General features: G+C 43.1%; 2 protein-coding genes across 2 annotated transcripts in view; both read left to right on the top strand.

Moving 5' to 3' along the window:
- LOC134754740 (protein crumbs-like) overlaps positions 1 to 4,278 on the top strand; it is a 22,931-nt gene extending 18,653 nt beyond the window's left edge. The window contains exon 3 of the mRNA XM_063691085.1: positions 4,057 to 4,278. Within this exon, the coding sequence (XP_063547155.1) occupies positions 4,057 to 4,263 (207 nt within the window). The 3' untranslated portion in view covers positions 4,264 to 4,278. The remainder of the gene's footprint in view (positions 1 to 4,056) is intronic.
- Positions 4,276 to 17,291, top strand: LOC134753799 (fibropellin-1-like). Its single transcript, XM_063689741.1, has 6 exons — positions 4,276 to 4,421; positions 6,571 to 6,670; positions 12,365 to 12,516; positions 13,975 to 14,094; positions 15,605 to 15,733; positions 17,005 to 17,291. Exons 2-6 carry the CDS (start codon positions 6,636 to 6,638, stop codon positions 17,289 to 17,291), a joined length of 723 nt encoding a protein of 240 aa, XP_063545811.1. The 5' UTR covers positions 4,276 to 4,421; positions 6,571 to 6,635.

Here is a 17,291-nt window from a genome sequence, read left to right as displayed (position 1 = left end):
TTGTAATTGCATCGACTCAACTTGTGCGTTCAGAATTACATTCAACATTATTTAAAAAAAAACAAATGTTTCTTAAGGCTTTTAAGGTTTACGACTTAAAATCATTAAATAAAGCTAAGTTTGGTATTTTAATTAAATTCTTAAACCATTTATTTAATGATAATTAATATCGAACGAACCATTATTATGAGCGTTTTACGTTTTGTTATCTGTCAAAAGCTACTTAAACACGCTCCATCCAAGGTCAAATTACTTTCCCCACTAGTGGATTAAATGCGTTTTTCCCCGCTTGTTTTAAAGGATAAAAGACGGCTTTCCGAGCTAGTGAGGGGAAAAATAATTAGTACCTACAAAATAGGCTAGATGACAAATATTCATTACTGGTATCAATCGATCAGGTTTGTTTTGAGGATCAAATGTATATATGGGACCCATAGCATTATAGCAATACAAAAGTCTGAAATGATAGTCAAAGTCCGTCGTACTTCACTCGCGAAACGCTACTAACAAAACGATAAGTGAACGTGACGTCAAGATCACTGAGAACGTGAGAACCCATCTTGAAGTATGGACAAAACAAGAAAATTGCGTTCTTGCCGGTGAAATATTGCGTTTATGTATATAGTTGCGTACAATCTTTTTTTGGATAAAATGTAAGGAATCGAATGGGACCCCTACTTTTTAGGGTTCCGTACCCAAAGGGTAAAAACGGGACCCTATTACTAAGACTCCGCTGTCCGTCTATCCGTCTGTCTGTCTGTCACCAGGCTGTATCTCATGCACCGGACTCGCTCACCGAGGGTTCCGTACTTTTTAGTATTTTTTTGAAAATTTCAACTGTCTAGCTATCACGGTTCATGAGATACAGTCTGGTGACAGACAGACGGACAGTAGTCTTAGTAATAGGGTCCCGTTTTTACCCTTTGGGTACGGAGCCCTAAAAATGTACACTTACGTAATAGACTAAAAGGTTAAACAGTGGAACGGAATAAATATTAAAACAAAATATAGTAATTAAAAATAAGAATAGAAAGATGAAACATTAAAATGAACATTTATTAAATATAAACACTAATTATAACAAAGAAAGCGAAGTGGCTGTGTGTAGGTGGGGGGTGTAGCTGTAGGTATGTATGTGTGGGTGTTGAGGGTGTTATGTATATTTATTTACTAACTCAGAAAATTCTCAATATCCTCAACAAGCTTTGAGCCAGATTTGCACTTTGAATTTTACTTCTCTGTTTGAGTATTCTTGCAACGGAATGTATTACATACTTTGTTGTAATATGAAGGGATGTAGATTGTGAGATTGCGACCAAATCGTTTTGCGTCTACATTCTTTCACAGGTGTCACACTCATTTAAATCCACAAAATTAATCTCCTACGTCTTTAATTTTTGTGCACGCGACGGATATGTTTAAAGACTTACCACAAATTATAAACAACAATTGGTAATTCGGTAACTGTTATATTATTAACAATATAATATATAATAATAATAAGCCTGACATTGTGATAATAGATCGATCGCAACGCCGGGCCGTGCTCGTCGACATCACCATCCCGCATGATGAGAATCTCGTGAAAGCCGAGAAGGACAAGTCCAGTAAGTACCAAGACTTGGCTCACGAGATAACCGCCATGTGGGATGTTGAGTCTACTATCATTGTCCCGATAGTCGTTTCAGCGAACGGTCTCATAGCGAAGATTCTCGACCAACACCTTGAGAGACTCTCGCTAGGTGGTTGGATCAAGGGTCAGATGCAGAAGGCGGTGATCTTGGACACGGCGCGGATAGTCCGCCGGTTCCTCTCTGCGGCCCTGACCACCGGCAGCTTGGGCCCTGCCCCGCTGCTGGCGGCACCCTAGGTTAGGTTTTTTATAATGTGTTTATATATTTTTGTAATGTTTTGTAAGTGTTTTTGTATTTTACTTTTATAATCATATTATAAAAACCTAGCCTAAGATAAAAGATAAATAAAGAGAATAATAATAAATTACGCAGCATAGGTACGCCTTACGCAATATTTTTACCATTTTATAAACCAAATGTAAAAGCCAGTGCACAAAGCAGAAATAAACTTTTTAGTAATAACAAGAATATATTATTAACAAGAAATATGCAACTAGAATATTAGTTTGCACGTGCATTTCAGAAATATCGGCAAAAGGATTAATATGAGCCTTTACTGAAATAGTCAAAGAGAATGAAATTGCAAGCCGACTTTGTGAAGCAAAAGGCATTCATTACCTTCGTTGGAGATGAGTTCTACTTAATTATTGTGCCGTTTCCAATCAAAAGGGTACTTATTGGCGGTTGTCAATAAGGCGCTATTTTCATACAGCTTTAATTTGAAATCAACCTTATTGACAAGCGACAATGTGGTATCTTTTGGTTGAAAATGTCACATATAGCTGACGCTTTTGTAGTTCCTTCAGATTTATTATGTAGGCTGTTTTTCTTTATGTCTAACCATACGTACTCTGAAAGTTGAATATGTACAGTCGCCATCAGATATATCGGAGCGGCAGTGGTGCTCAAAAATATCTGAACATGCACTCTAGCGCCTTGACAATAGAGGCGTGTTCAGATATTTGTGAGCACCTTGGCCGGAGCTGATCTGATGGCGACTGTACCTATGTCTAATTGAACAACTTTTACTGCGGAGCCAACCCCGAAATCGCGAAAAAATACAATTATTAGGGGTTCCGTACCCAAAGGGTAAAAACGGGACCCTATTACTAAGACTCCGCTGTCTGTCTGTCTGTCCGTCTGTCACCAGGGTGTATCTCATGAACCGTGATAGCTAGAGAGTTGAAATTTTCACAGATGATGTATTTATGTTGCCGCTGTAGCAACAAATACTAAAAACAGAATAAAATAAACATGTAAGTGGGGCTCCCATACAACAAACGTGATTTGTTGGAATGGCACGGAACCCTTCGTGCGTGAGTTCTACTCTCACTTGGCCGGTTTTTTTATACAACAGACACAATGGAAAAATTCCCCGCCTACGGCAAGATACGAACTTGCGACCTTTAAGGTAGTCGCTAAGCGCCTCCCTAAGGTTGGTATTTCACCAATTTCTTGGTCCAATGTGTATTTGCGTCTCACATTTTGCTTAATGTGAGAGTGAGATGCGCATTGGACAAAAAAAATGGAACAGATAGGATGGTGGGATACAACCCTAAGGTATTAAATTTATACGAAAATATTATTTTACAGTTCCGTGATTCTATTAATAATTCCCTAAGGCGTGTGAAACAAAAAGAGGGATGGAAAGCTCAGTTCAGTTGATTGAGAGCTATCGGATCGGACTGGTGTTCGGATCGGAGGCGGTGAATTTTGATAGAAATGAAATTTGCCTATCTTCAGTTACCCGTGAACAAGATGCATAACCGCGTCGAAATATCGGGAGCTCGAAAACAATACAAAAGGTAATCGCGGTCCATATCCCGGTCAACATAAATAAACAAATAAAATAAAATAAAAAGCCTTTATTAATTCATGTTTATAAAAATAAAAAAAAGTTATATTTCTATTGTGTAGAGACCCCTCTACGGGTGAAGGCCTCCTCCAGATTCAGCCAGTTTTTCCTGTCCTTGGCCTTCTGTGACCAGTCTTGACCGGCTGTAGCCAAGATTTCGTCGAGCCATTTTTCTTTAGGTTTCCCTTTGTTTCTTGTCCCCGAAGGGCCCCGCCATAGGGTGGTTATTTTTGCCCATCTGTCCCTATACATACGTTACCCGTGAACAAGATGCATAACCGCGTCGAAATATCGGGAGCTCGAAAACAATACAAAAGGTAATCGCGGTCCATATCCCGGTCAACATAATACTTGTGAAACCAGCGATTGATAATTATCAAACTAATCGTGAAACTAACCGTGAATCATTCAAAACAAGTTCAATATATAAACTACAATACTTACTTACTGCTGTGGCGCGACGACCCGAAGTGGATCTTGGCCTCCGACACCAAAGACCGCCATGCTACTCTGTCCAAAGCTGGACAGAAAAACTACAATGCCTTTCAATAAGTATGTTCCTTACAGGTCATATCCAACCGCACGCTAAACCCGTCGCTGCTGTCCCCCGGCAACCTGCAGGCGGACGGCGCCGAGGTGCTGGTCGGCAACGTGTTCGTTGGCTGCATACACGAGGGCCCGCAGCTCGAGTTCCACGCCAGCGCCCAGCTGAGGAACGTGGAGTTTGGGGAGTGCCCACTCACGAACAACTGTGAGTATAGACACCTAACATGATATCCGACATGTTGGACCGGTGTTGTCTCCCGACGGTGCCGAGGTGCTGGTCGGCAACGTGTTCGTCGGCTGCATACACGAGGGCCCGCAGCTCGAGTTCCACGCCAGCGCCCAGCTGAGGAACGTGGAGTTTGGGGAGTGCCCACTCACGAACAACTGTGAGTATAGACATCTAACATGATATCCGACATGTTGGATTGGTGTTGTCTCCCGACGGTGCCGAGGTGGTTGGTTATGAAAAATGATGACAGTTTAGGGTGCTAACGGGCATCGCAGCGATACACGAGGGCTTATTTCATACAAATTATTTAGGAACGCTACTTCCGCGCAGCTATTGAGTGCACTAATGCGCTTATAAAACTACCCGAGCGTCACTTGCCGAACAAAATTCATTATTCAATTTCTCAAAAGCATATTTTAGTGACTGAGCAAAGCAACAATTGAAACTGTACTAAAAGCTCCGTGTACCTGAAATGTGGAACAGGGTGCTTTGAATGGCCGCTGCATTTTAGTTAAATATTAATATGGGGCATTTTCTATGAAAAGGGACCTTATTGTCGATGGCGCTTACGCCGCACAGCGTCGCGCGGCATTGTATTTATATCGGAGCATCGTTAATAATAGCGTAAGCGCCATCGACAATAAGGTCCCTTTTTATAGAAAATACCACATATACTTACTAAGTAGAAATCCATTTTCGTATGCTGGCCGCGTTTCTATTAACTATAGTATTTACAGTAAATATGTGCCATTTTCAATCAAAAGGGTACTTATTGTCGGTTGTCAATAAGGCGCTATTTCCATACAGCTTCAATTTGAAATCAACCTTATTGACAAGCGACAATGTGGTACCTTTTGGTTGAAAATGTCACATATTGGAAGTTACCGACGCCATCAGATATATCGAAGCTCAAACTGTCTCAAACGCCTCGACAATAAAGGCATTCTGAGCACCTTGGCCGCTGCGCTATCTGGTTCTTGTTTAAAAAAAAGTGGCTGTGACATACGGACGGACAGACAGACAGACAAACATCAACAACAACAATGGACAAATCCATAAGGGTTCCGTTTTGACTTTATGGAAAATATTTTAACAGAATTGTATGTATTTTAGTCATAGCTATGCCCGACCGTTAGATTTTTTAATCATTATAAAAGTTAGGAGCGTAAAACAGGTTTCATACAAAATTTTAAATTCTCTTATAATAATGAAAATGTCGAAAATAATCAAACGGTCGGGCATAGCTATGATTGAAATACGTAAAATTGTGTTAAAACATTTTCAATAATGTTCCAGAGAGGAAAATGGGGACTAGGTTTGTATGGAAAGGCGGTTTCGTGGCGGTCGTCCCCTTTTGGTCTTAAATATTAATGTCTAATTACGATTAAATAATTTGACGACTGGTCTGGGTAGTGACCTTGCCTGTGGAGCCTATGGTCCTGGGTTCGGATCCCGGTAAGGGCATTTATTTGTGTGATGAACACAAATATTTGTGTCGTTTTCAAGCAAAAGGTACCACTTTGTCGTTTGCCATAAGGACGCTCTGACAGGTTATTCGTATAAATTTACTAGCAAATTTGGTTCTTATGATAAGCGACAATGTGGTACCTTTTACTTGAAAACGTCGCATTTGTTCCTGAGTCTTGAGTGTTTTCTATGTATGTATATATTATATATATAGTTGTCTGAGTACCTACAACACAAGCCTTCTTGAGCTTTCTGTGGGACTTGGTCAATCTGTGTAAGAATGTCATGTAATATTTATTTATTATTATTTTCAAAAGGTACCACATTGTCGCTCACCATAAGCACGCACGAGCACGAGCACGAGAATTGCTTGTATAGTTAACGCTATCTCTACTGAGCTCGTTCACTTACGTACTAACAATGGCATTCTGTTAAACAAAAGCCATTATTTCTTTTGTGCCTGAGCGCGTGGCCTTTGTGCCTGAGGCTCACACACAATAGCCACGCGATCAGGCACAAAGGCCACGCGCTCAGGCACAAAAGAAATAATGGCTTTTGTTTAACAGAATGCCATTGTCAGTACAGGTAAGTAAATGAGCTCAGTAGGTAGACCGCATAATATATCTTTATACGAAAAACCTATCAGAGCGTCCGTATAAATTTAATATAGATTAGAATGTATAAATAAGATTAATAATAATTATTATCTTAATGTAATGGGTTGATACCTGAATAAATAACATTTTTATTTATTTATTTATTATAGCGAGCGACAATGTGGTACCTTTTGCTTGAAAACGAAACATTTATTTATTAACATATTGTTGATATTGTCGCAGGCACCGTGCGGCAAGAAGACGTGCAACAGCATCTCCCCCGGGACCGGTGCTACAACGAGCCCTGCATGCGGCACGGGACCTGCATATCCAGGCTTGACAAGTAAGATATACTCGTATGAACTGACGCCAGCTGCAGCAAGCAAGCGTTTAAAAATAACGCCCCCTTATTATTTCAACATTCATTCATTCATTCATTTTTTCATTTCGTGCGTCAACACTTTTGCTACTTCGCATATTAGCCGCACCGTGCGTTCGGCGGGGGCAGCGGCTGAGCTAGCGGAGCTCGGAAGCGGGAAAAGTATGCGGTGTTGACGCACTACCTCTTTGTCCCTCTTTTTTTTTTATGATGTCAGGCGTTTGACCACGATCCCACCTGATGGTAAGTGATGATGTGGTCTACGGTGGAGCACGCTTACCTATGAGATACCTATTAACTCTTGCCTTGAAGAGCTCCAAATTGTACTCTTGCCGGGAAACCACTGGCTGTTTGTGTGCTGAGGCCAAGACTTTTATTGGGGAGGTGGGCAGACGGTTGCGGGAGAGTGGTCATGACCCTCGCTCCGGATCGTTCCTTTTGCAAAGGTTGTCCATCGCGATTCAACGTGGCAACGCGGCGAGCGTGATGGGCTCCTTTGCGTCTGGAGGGGCGCGGGGCGCATTTTGTGAATAGTTTTTGTGTTTGTTAGGTTCTAGTTTACGTTGACAGATGATATGTTCGCGTCATGAATCTAGTATAACTGGACCGGTCATGAGGGGCGGGGGGAAATGACCGAACGGGATAGTCTTATATACAGTACCGGCCAATAATATATCATCATCACCATCATCATATCAGCCGATAGACGTCCACTGCTGGACATAGGCCTCCCCCAAGGCTCGCCACTTTGACCGATCCTGTGCCGCTCGCAACCACCGAATTCCCGCGACCTTCACCAGGTCGTCGCTCCATCTCGTTGGAGGCCTACCTACAGTTCGTCTTCCGGTACGCGGACGCCACTCCAGAACCTTCCGGCCCCACCGGCCATCAGTTCTGCGAGCAATGTGCCCCGCCCACTGCCACTTAAGGAAGGCCACTTAATAATATATCACCTCCATGTTTTATACGGTATACCTTTTTTTTAAATTTGTGAGTGACTTCCACGGTGGAAGTCACTCACAAATAAAAAAAAAAGTTCCACCTCACTGTTTTAGGTAGTCTAGTAGTATTCTTTTGTACGGGCGATGAGAAAAATTGGTCTCATGTAATGGCATTTCATACGGTTTTTTTTTAAATGTATTGTTAACTTTATTTTTTTACTAGAGGTTTTTAGTAGTTTAGTAATATCCTATTGTAATTCACAGTATTTCATTGCAATATTCATCATATATTTGTATAAAATGACTAGTAATATGCAATCTACAAACAAACCTATATTGTTTACTCTATACAAGCTCATACAAAAACACTCAAAGGTGATATACGAGTATTATTGGCCGGTACTGTATCTTTCAGTAGAGAGAGAATGCGCTGTTATTGTTTGTCCTTGTCACAGTCTCACTTTTTTTTTTATTCCCCACCGTAAATTTAGTACGGTTTATGGTGGGCTACAAATCAACTCGACAAATCATATTGTCGCATTGCGTATGTTTTGTCCCTCATGGGCGCACGCGTATAGCTGATCTATGTAATGCTAGGTATATGCGCCGTGGCCATATCGTCGCTATACTTACTCAACCTCATATCTGCAACAATCATTTGATGGAAATGTCGCTTTTCTATCATTCGGAATACGGGTGTCTATGGTTCGCGTTCATGGAAAACTAAACTTATTCTATATAATTGTTTTGTGTTTATTTATCTCCTTGTGCCTTTGTGTGATTCATTATTATTATTTATTTTCTTTCGTAATTGGGGGTTTTCAGAAATAATGGTATCATTTACTTTATTTTTTTAAACCATCAACTTATGGGTTATTTAGACTCAGAATCGCGAGTACTGTTGAATGAGACAAAGAAAAAAAGGGTTCCCAGTTTTTCATACAAATTTTGGGTGTCAGTTTTGTAACAGTCTATACAAAATGTATGTGAAAATGCGTTTCAAAACTGTAATTTTTTTGGGGACATATTTTTTTTTTGAAATCGATAGTCCTCGTGAAACTGATAAAATAACCCAAAAGTTGATGCATTTTCAAAAAAAAGGAAATGGTACACTTTTCAGTGAAAACGCCCAAATGTGTCGTTTTCAAGCAAAAGGTACCACATTGTCGCTTGCCATAAGGACACTGACAGGTTTTTCGTATAAAGATACAAGCAATTCTCGTGCTTATGGTAAGCGACAATGTGGTACCTTTTGATTGAAAACTTCACAAATATTGATTTTTGTAATGCTTTAACATTTTAATGTACCTTTATGTGTTATCTGTGGTGGCATCACCGAATGGGCCCTACGGGTGACCACCGCTGGTTTTATAGCTAGCATTATGCTGAGCTGGGTCCATTTCGTGATGCATTACTGATGCATGCTTAGTGTTCTCAAAGATAGATATAACTCCGTAATAGATGGATACAGTCTAAGGAAAAAACGTGCCTCGAAAATCAAGAAAATTTGATTCTCGTTCAGAGGGCGCTACTAGTTTTGGCCTACAGTCGTATAGATGGTGTTGACGGTTTCGTTTGTTATTTAACAATTTTAACGCATATCAGTGAAAGAACATGGGTCAAAATCATAAAAATAATTAATGCAAATAAAAAAAATCATTTATCTATATTTAAATACATTCTATCGTATTTTTATAAATCTTCATTTTTAGTTTTAAAGTGTGTCGACAGATGGCAGTGAATTTACTGGGGTTACAAAATTTACTATGACAGTACCGCTCTAGTATAAGTTACTCTATGGTGTTCTGTTCTGCTTTTGTTGTATGTACATGTTCGTACATGTTTTGTGATTGTCACGTATTATTATCTTATCTAAACTTAAGCCGCCCAGAGGTCTCTATCATTCTATTTTAATTTAAATTTTTGTTTTCAAAAAACATAATTGCTTTTGTCTTGGCAAGTTTTGATGCGTGGGTTAGAGGATATAAGGTCAACCGGGTTAACGTCTGTTTCGTTATTCTCGAATACGATTTTTAGGGTTCCGTATCCAAAATAGTAAAAACGGGACCCTATTACTAAGACTCCACTGTCCGTCTGTACACCAGGCTGTATCTCACCGTGATAGCTAGACAGTTGAAAGTTTCACAGATGATATATTTCTGTTGCCGCTATAACAACAAATACTAAAAAGTGCGGAACCCTCGGTGGGCGCGTCCGACTCGCACTTGTCCGGTTTTTCTGAACGCCCTCTATGATAAGTACGTTTTATTCTCAAAGTAGCTTACGATTTATAATTAGGTGGCGGGAGCTCTTTGTAATTCATTTAAAAATAATACCTCAAGTAGACACAGTTATATCAAAATTGCTTTTATTTACCTCGGTTCACCTTACACGAAATAAGTTTTTAGCAAAATAGTTATTTACGATACAAGTGCGGAAAAGAGGAAATTCGAAACGAGTTGCGAATTACCTTTTCGCACGTGTATCGTACAACGTTTTACAGTACATTTGGCCCATTAAACTTTCGACATATGCACGAAAAGTGCTCTTTACGCACTAGTGCGAAAAAGTAGCACCATAGTTACTGTAAAATTAATTTTTGGTACAAGCTTCTATCGCTGACTGTACTTTTCTTTCCACAGGCAACTAATACCTACTCATCGAGACAATTCTAAAAACCCCAAACACAATTAGGTTGCGTTGTTTTATCACAGAGTTCCTATGGCCACCTCCTGTCTCCATCATCAGATCAGCTCGATGGTACCATAATATTGCATTGTCACCCGACTTACATGTGTATGCAAATTTTCAGCTTCATTGGAAGACGGGAAGTGCTTAACTTGCAATATTTGTCCCGTACAAACATAGCTACATATTACATACATACGTACTCACATAGGTACATTGAAAGAAGAAAGAAAGAAAGAAAATACATTTATTTGACGCCACAACATAGTACATAAAAAAGAAAAGCATGCAGACAAAAAACATTTGGACGCCAAAAAGGATCCCCACTCAGCATAGTGCCGCGGCAAACCGTGGCGCTGGGACACGTACGCCAACGACATTGCAAGTTAATAAAAAGCTTGTAAAATAAGGCTATTTCATATTTTTCAGCAGTTCAGACCGAATAAATTAAGCACTTCAGAACTTCGAGTTCGAGCTTTTATTATATTTTATAATCATTTTATTTGTACCTACGTATTTTTAGTTTTTTTGATTGATTGTTTGTTTATTATTCTTTATTTAATATTTTATGAAGTTGTATCATTGTCTGAAAAGTTGCGAGCAATGCAATATGCTTTGCGAATTAAAATGGCATTTGAACGTATAATAAACTGCATTATTATTAAAATATGCTATGTTTTAGCATTGCGAAATGTTGAGATATCCTTTTCTGTAAACTATTTACTAACTCGACTTCAAACGTGTCAGTTGCTAGATTTGCTAGCGCATATAAGAGCGATAATATTTTATTTTATCCCTTTTGAAGTTGTATTTAGGGTCCGTACCCAAAGGGTAAAAACGGGACCCTATTACTAAGACTCCACTGTCCGTCTGTCTGGAGTGGGAACGGAACAAACACCCATAATGTTGTCTCGCGAATTCCAACAAAGATAAAGATTTTTTATTTGCGCTTAACAAATGTTAAATACATATCACAGGGAATTCACAATAGTCTTAAATGCCATAGATCCTACTGGCGTATAAGTCCTTCAAATATGCGAATTTCTACCATTTTGATCACTTTCCAAAAAATCGAAACGACAGAAAAATTATATCTAACTACCGAACCTGCTCACAAAATTTCACGAGAATCTGCTGAGAAATGCGACCTGCAGAGGAGAACATCTGGACTTACGACAGCATTTGTGTCATTTTCAATAAAAAGGGTACTAATTGTCGCTTGTCAGTAAGGCGCTATTTCCATATAGCTTCAATTAGAAATCAACCTTATCGGCAAGCGACAATGTGGTACCTTTTGGTTGAAAACGTCACATTTTTGCCGAAGCTGAAACGGAGACCTTCGCTAGCCTCGGTCAATTAATATAAAAAAGCGTTTTTAAATTTTTTCTTTCTTTGTAGTCTTATCGTATCTGACATCCGATATCGGAATTGGACAATGTTAACGCTCTAATTCTTCGACGCGACCGACACATTACTGCCTACAAGCGATTTGTCCTTGTATTTCAACGAGCTATTAGTTTTTATTAGGGTTCCGTACTCGAAAGGGTAAAAACGGGACCCTATTACTAAGACTCCGCTGTCCGCCCGTCCGTCACTAGGCTGTATCTCGTAAACCGTGATAGCTAGACAGTTTAAATTTTCTCAGATAATGTATTTCTGTTGCCGCTATAACAACAAATACTAAAAATAGAATAAAGTAAATATTGAAGTGAGGCTCCCATACAACAAACGTGATTTTTAGGTACGGAACCCCTCGTGCGCTAGTCTAGCTGTCATGCACTTTAGCGGCTTTTTTGTTTTTCATACGCTGTTGAGTTATTCTTGGTATTGCTCATTATTTTACGAGTGCCGCTTAAGTGCTGTTTGCGTTATTATTCTACCTGTCAATACACTATTAAGACAGACAAAAATATCTTGTTATCGGAACACCTACGGGAAAATTGAGTGACATGAGAAAATTCCGATTTTTGTAACGTAAATAAATTGACAATTTAAATAAAAGCTTACAAATTCCCCTTGCTCTCCACAGCTATGAGTGCATCTGTTCAGCGCGGTACACCGGCAAGAACTGCGAGGTGGACACGGGGGACCCCTGCGCCTCCGGCCCCTGCCAGCATGCGGGGCGGTGTGTCGAGGACGCACGCGGTGACTACCAGTGCGTCTGCGACCCGCGGTACCACGGTGAGTGTAGCCCGGTGTGTCGACTGTAGGACACGGGGGACCCTTGCGTCTCCGGCCCTTGCCAGCACGCAGGCAGGTGTGTCGAAGACGCGCGGTGACTACCAGTGCGTCTGCGACCCGCGGTACCACGGTGAGTGTAGCCCGGTGTGTCAACTGTAGGACACGGGGGACCCTTGCGTCTCCGGCCCTTGCCAGCACGCAGGCAGGTGTGTCGAAGACGCGCGGTGACTACCAGTGCGTCTGCGACCCGCGGTACCACGGTGAGTGTAGCCCGGTGTGTCAACTGTAGGACACGGGGGACCTTTGCGTCTCCGGCCCTTGCCAGCACGCAGGCAGGTGTGTCGAAGACGCGCGGTGACTACCAGTGCGTCTGCGACCCGCGGTACCACGGTGAGTGTAGCCCGGTGTGTCGACTGTAGGACACGGGGGACCCTTGCGTCTCCGGCCCTTGCCAGCACGCAGGCAGGTGTGTCGAAGACGCGCGGTGACTACCAGTGCGTCTGCGACCCGCGGTACCACGGTGAGTGTAGCCCGGTGTGTCAACTGTAGGACACGGGGGACCCTTGCGTCTCCGGCCCTTGCCAGCACGCAGGCAGGTGTGTCGAAGACGCGCGGTGACTACCAGTGCGTCTGCGACCCGCGGTACCACGGTGAGTGTAGCCCGGTGTGTCGACTGTAGGACACGGGGGACCCTTGCGTCTCCGGCCCTTGCCAGCACGCAGGCAGGTGTGTCGAAGACGCGCGGTGACTACCAGTGCGTCTGCGACCCGCGGTACCACGGTGAGTGTAGCCCGGTGTGTCAACTGTAGGACACGGGGGACCCTTGCGTCTCCGGCCCTTGCCAGCACGCAGGCAGGTGTGTCGAAGACGCGCGGTGACTACCAGTGCGTCTGCGACCCGCGGTACCACGGTGAGTGTAGCCCGGTGTGTCAACTGTAGGACACGGGGGACCCTTGCGTCTCCGGCCCTTGCCAGCACGCAGGCAGGTGTGTCGAAGACGCGCGGTGACTACCAGTGCGTCTGCGACCCGCGGTACCACGGTGAGTGTAGCCCGGTGTGTCAACTGTAGGACACGGGGGACCCTTGCGTCTCCGGCCCTTGCCAGCACGCAGGCAGGTGTGTCGAAGACGCGCGGTGACTACCAGTGCGTCTGCGACCCGCGGTACCACGGTGAGTGTAGCCCGGTGTGTCGACTGTAGGACACGGGGGACCCTTGCGTCTCCGGCCCTTGCCAGCACGCAGGCAGGTGTGTCGAAGACGCGCGGTGACTACCAGTGCGTCTGCGACCCGCGGTACCACTGTGAGTGTAGCCCGGTGTGTCAACTGTAGGACACGGGGGACCCTTGCGTCTCCGGCCCTTGCCTAGTTAGTGTCTGTGTCAATTGTAAATTGTAAGGGTTAGGTTAGATTGCCACCTCAGGCTCTGAGACGTACTAATATGCCTTATTTTGTGACCAGGAGTGCATTGCGAGCTGGAGGTGTCCGAGGATCCGCTATGCGTGGCCGGGCCGTGCCGGAACAACGGTAGCTGCAGCGTGCCGCCCACCGCCGACACCTACGTCTGCTCCTGTCCCCCTGGTAATAGGGTTGGCCGGTCGAAGGATTTTGCAGATGGCGCCAGCATAGCTTGCCCTGTCACTGCTCACAAAATTTCACGAGAATCTGTTGAGAAATGCGAACATCCAATACGAAAGCATTTTTGCCCAAGTTGAAACAGATCATGAATTTGTGTCGTTTTTAAGCAAAAGGTACCACATTGTCGCTTGCCATAAGGATGCTTTGACAGGTTTTTCGTATAAAGATACAAGCAACTTTCGTCCTTATAGTAAGCGACAAAGTGGTACCTTTTGAATTAAAACGTCACATTGTATGGCTTGGATGCCAGCCCTTTAAGCTAAATATCATAAAACAAAAGTAAAAAAATGGGCAAGCTATGATGGCGCCGTCTATGCAAACCTTTGACAGTTGCCAACCACATTAAAAACTTCATAAATATTGTATTGTGATTGTTCATTATTATTTATCCTCGTAAGTTCCCGCGTACTTGTACAAGTACAAATTATATTCGAGTTTTAACTCGTATAGAAATAAAAAAAAGTTTCTAATAGGTAATATTACGCAAAACTCTGCGTAGGGGGCGCCATTACCACAATCCCAGGTTCTATCGCGAAACAAGAAAATCGAAATTTCGTTTTTTAACATCTCTGTCACTCTTGCATATACGAGCGATAAAACTTGTTTCCTGGTAGGTCCTCTGTAAACAAACCGCCTTGATGCATCAATGTCATATTTTATTATCTCTGAAAACTTGTCAAAAAACTGTTAAAGGCACAGTATGTATAAGTTACTCTTGGTTTACTAAACGGGCTAGTGCTGCACTCTGGTGGTAGAACATTGCAGTAATACCACAAGGCGGACACGCTATACATCAAAAATCACTTTTCTATATGTGAACGGAACGTCTGTACACGCGTCATTGTGTGAGTAAGTTGTTTAAAAACAGTACTGAGCGGCCGGCGAACGGCCGTCAATCTGGTGTCGCGGGGTGAGGTAATTAGCCTCATGCATGAAGTTTATATTTGAACGAAATATGTTTTATTCGGATGTTTGTTACCGTTATATCATGTTACAAATGCATTTCCGTTTTTAAATTACCATTTAATTACTTAAAATTATAAATAAAAAGTACAAAAATTTGCCCGCGAAAAGCTAGTGAGCGAAACGCTCGAAACGCCACGTGACGTCACGCGTTCGACAGATTAGTGTCATTAGTAGCAAACGTCAGTTGGGCCGCCCAACGTGTGACGTCATCACGCTCTGTCGAATTCGCGCCAAAAATTATGAGCGTTTCAACCGCTCAAAAATTTTCAACATTTTAAATATTTAAAAAAAAATAATGTTAAGGTTTACAAAAGTATTTTTATCATTTCCGGTGTTCCAAAGATATAAATTATGAATCCAAAAATAAAAATAAATTCATGCATGGAGCTAATTCGAGTCGGGGCGGGACGGTGCGTGACCGTTCTGTATGATAATACTATTACTTATTCTGTGGTAATACAGGGGGTATTTATGATATGCATCACAGGATACACCGGCCGAAACTGCGAAACTGATGTGGACGAGTGCGCCTCCTCGGGCGCCAGCGTGGCCTGCCTCAACGGAGGCCGGTGCGTCGACGCGGTCAACAACTTTACGTGCGACTGCTCCGGTACCGGTACGTATATATATTTTACTGGTTACTGATGCATTACCGATTTTTTTTTTTGCCAAATTTTCATATCCCAAACTATCTTTCCAAAAATTTAAAACCCTACTAATCATTACCCAACTTTACATAATCCAACTTTTTTTTTTTGATGACCCAGGGGGAATCCTTTATGGATCCTACTGGCCCGGGAGAAGCCTAGTGGGTATGTCCGACTCCCACGGACTAAACCCCTTGGGGTGTTCCGCCGCGCGCTTTGTTGACGGGGTTTCGGGAACTCGATTGTAGACCTCCGATACCCCGTCGGCGTTGCTCTTGCGAGCCCATTCTTTGCGGGCTGCTCTAGCAGCTTACTTGGTTGAAGGCCCCTCGGAACACTCGATCGCCTTCCAGCTCCAACCTGTTCATGCGGGTGATGGAACTGCCGACCCATCACCCGCTGGGTCCCGTTAAGGCGGCATCAACCTTGATGCGAAGGCTCTTCGCCGCCTACCTGGTCTCCTTCGGCGCTGAGTGAGCGAGTTCGCGTCGTCCTCGCGCGATCGCTCTGCGGCTTCCTTTTGCGTTAGAACAGTGACGCTAAAGGAAGCCACTGCCGCCCATGCCTCCTCACCGCTGATCATACGGCGTATTAGCGCCGGCAGTGAGAGGTCTCCTCCCACAGCACATTTTTTTTTTTTTTTTTTAACAGGGGAAATCCGTTAGGGATCCCACCCGGCCCGGGAGAGGCCGAGTGGGTATGTCCGACTCGCACGGACTAAAACCCCTGGGGTGTTCCGACGCTCGCTTTTGGGTCATTTCCCAACTATGGGGTTGGGAAATGAAATGGTTGCGAAATAATTATATGGGAAAGATTGAGTTGACAAACGTGCAGTTGGTAAAGTTTGGTTGGGAAATGAAATTTGATAAAAAAAAATCGGTAAAATAAAGGGATCCGATATTTTACAGTACATATGGTGCTAATTTACCGCCCTTGTGCGGTAACTAGCACTACGAGTATATGTGCGTAATTGCGTATGTGGAGATTTTAAAGGGCTATACGTATTGTAAAAGTTGTGCAATACACGTGCGAAAAGGTAATTCGCCACTCATTGCGAATTTCCTACTTTCGCACTTGTATCGTAATGTACTAATACATATTACTATATATTATACATATTACTTCGCTACCAGCCAGGAAACTAGGAGAAAACAAAAGATACGCGCGTAATTTGCGCCGGAAGACCACTCAAATTATGTGATATAAACTTTAGGTCTATTTGAAAAATCATCTGTTGCAGGTTACACGGGGCCCCGTTGCGAGTCCAACGTCAATGAGTGCCTCGAGGAGCGGGACATATGCGGCCACAACGGGCTGTGCTACGACACGTACGGCGGGTTCGTGTGCGTCTGCCAGCCGGGGTACACGGGCGAGCGCTGCCACAGGGTACGTTACACGGGTGCAGTGACACAGACATGTGCGGCCACAACGGGCTGTGCTACGACACGTACGGCGGGTTCGTGTGCGTCTGCCAGCCGGGGTACACGGGCGAGCGCTGCTACAGGGTACGTTACACGGGTGCAGTGA

This window comes from Cydia strobilella, chromosome Z (assembly GCF_947568885.1).
Source record: "Cydia strobilella chromosome Z, ilCydStro3.1, whole genome shotgun sequence".
NCBI lineage: Eukaryota > Metazoa > Arthropoda > Insecta > Lepidoptera > Tortricidae > Cydia > Cydia strobilella.
The sequence above is the reverse complement of the archived record's forward strand: the minus strand, read 5'-3'. Positions and strand labels throughout refer to the sequence as shown.

Coding starts and splice junctions, on each gene's coding strand:
- LOC134753799 (XM_063689741.1), top strand. CDS start 6,636: ATGCGGCACGGGACCTGCATATCCAGGCTTGACAA. Junction 6,671..12,364: donor TGCATATCCAGGCTTGACAA/GTAAGATATACT, acceptor TGCTCTCCACAG/CTATGAGTGCATCTGTTCAG. Junction 12,517..13,974: donor CTGCGACCCGCGGTACCACG/GTGAGTGTAGCC, acceptor TTTTGTGACCAG/GAGTGCATTGCGAGCTGGAG.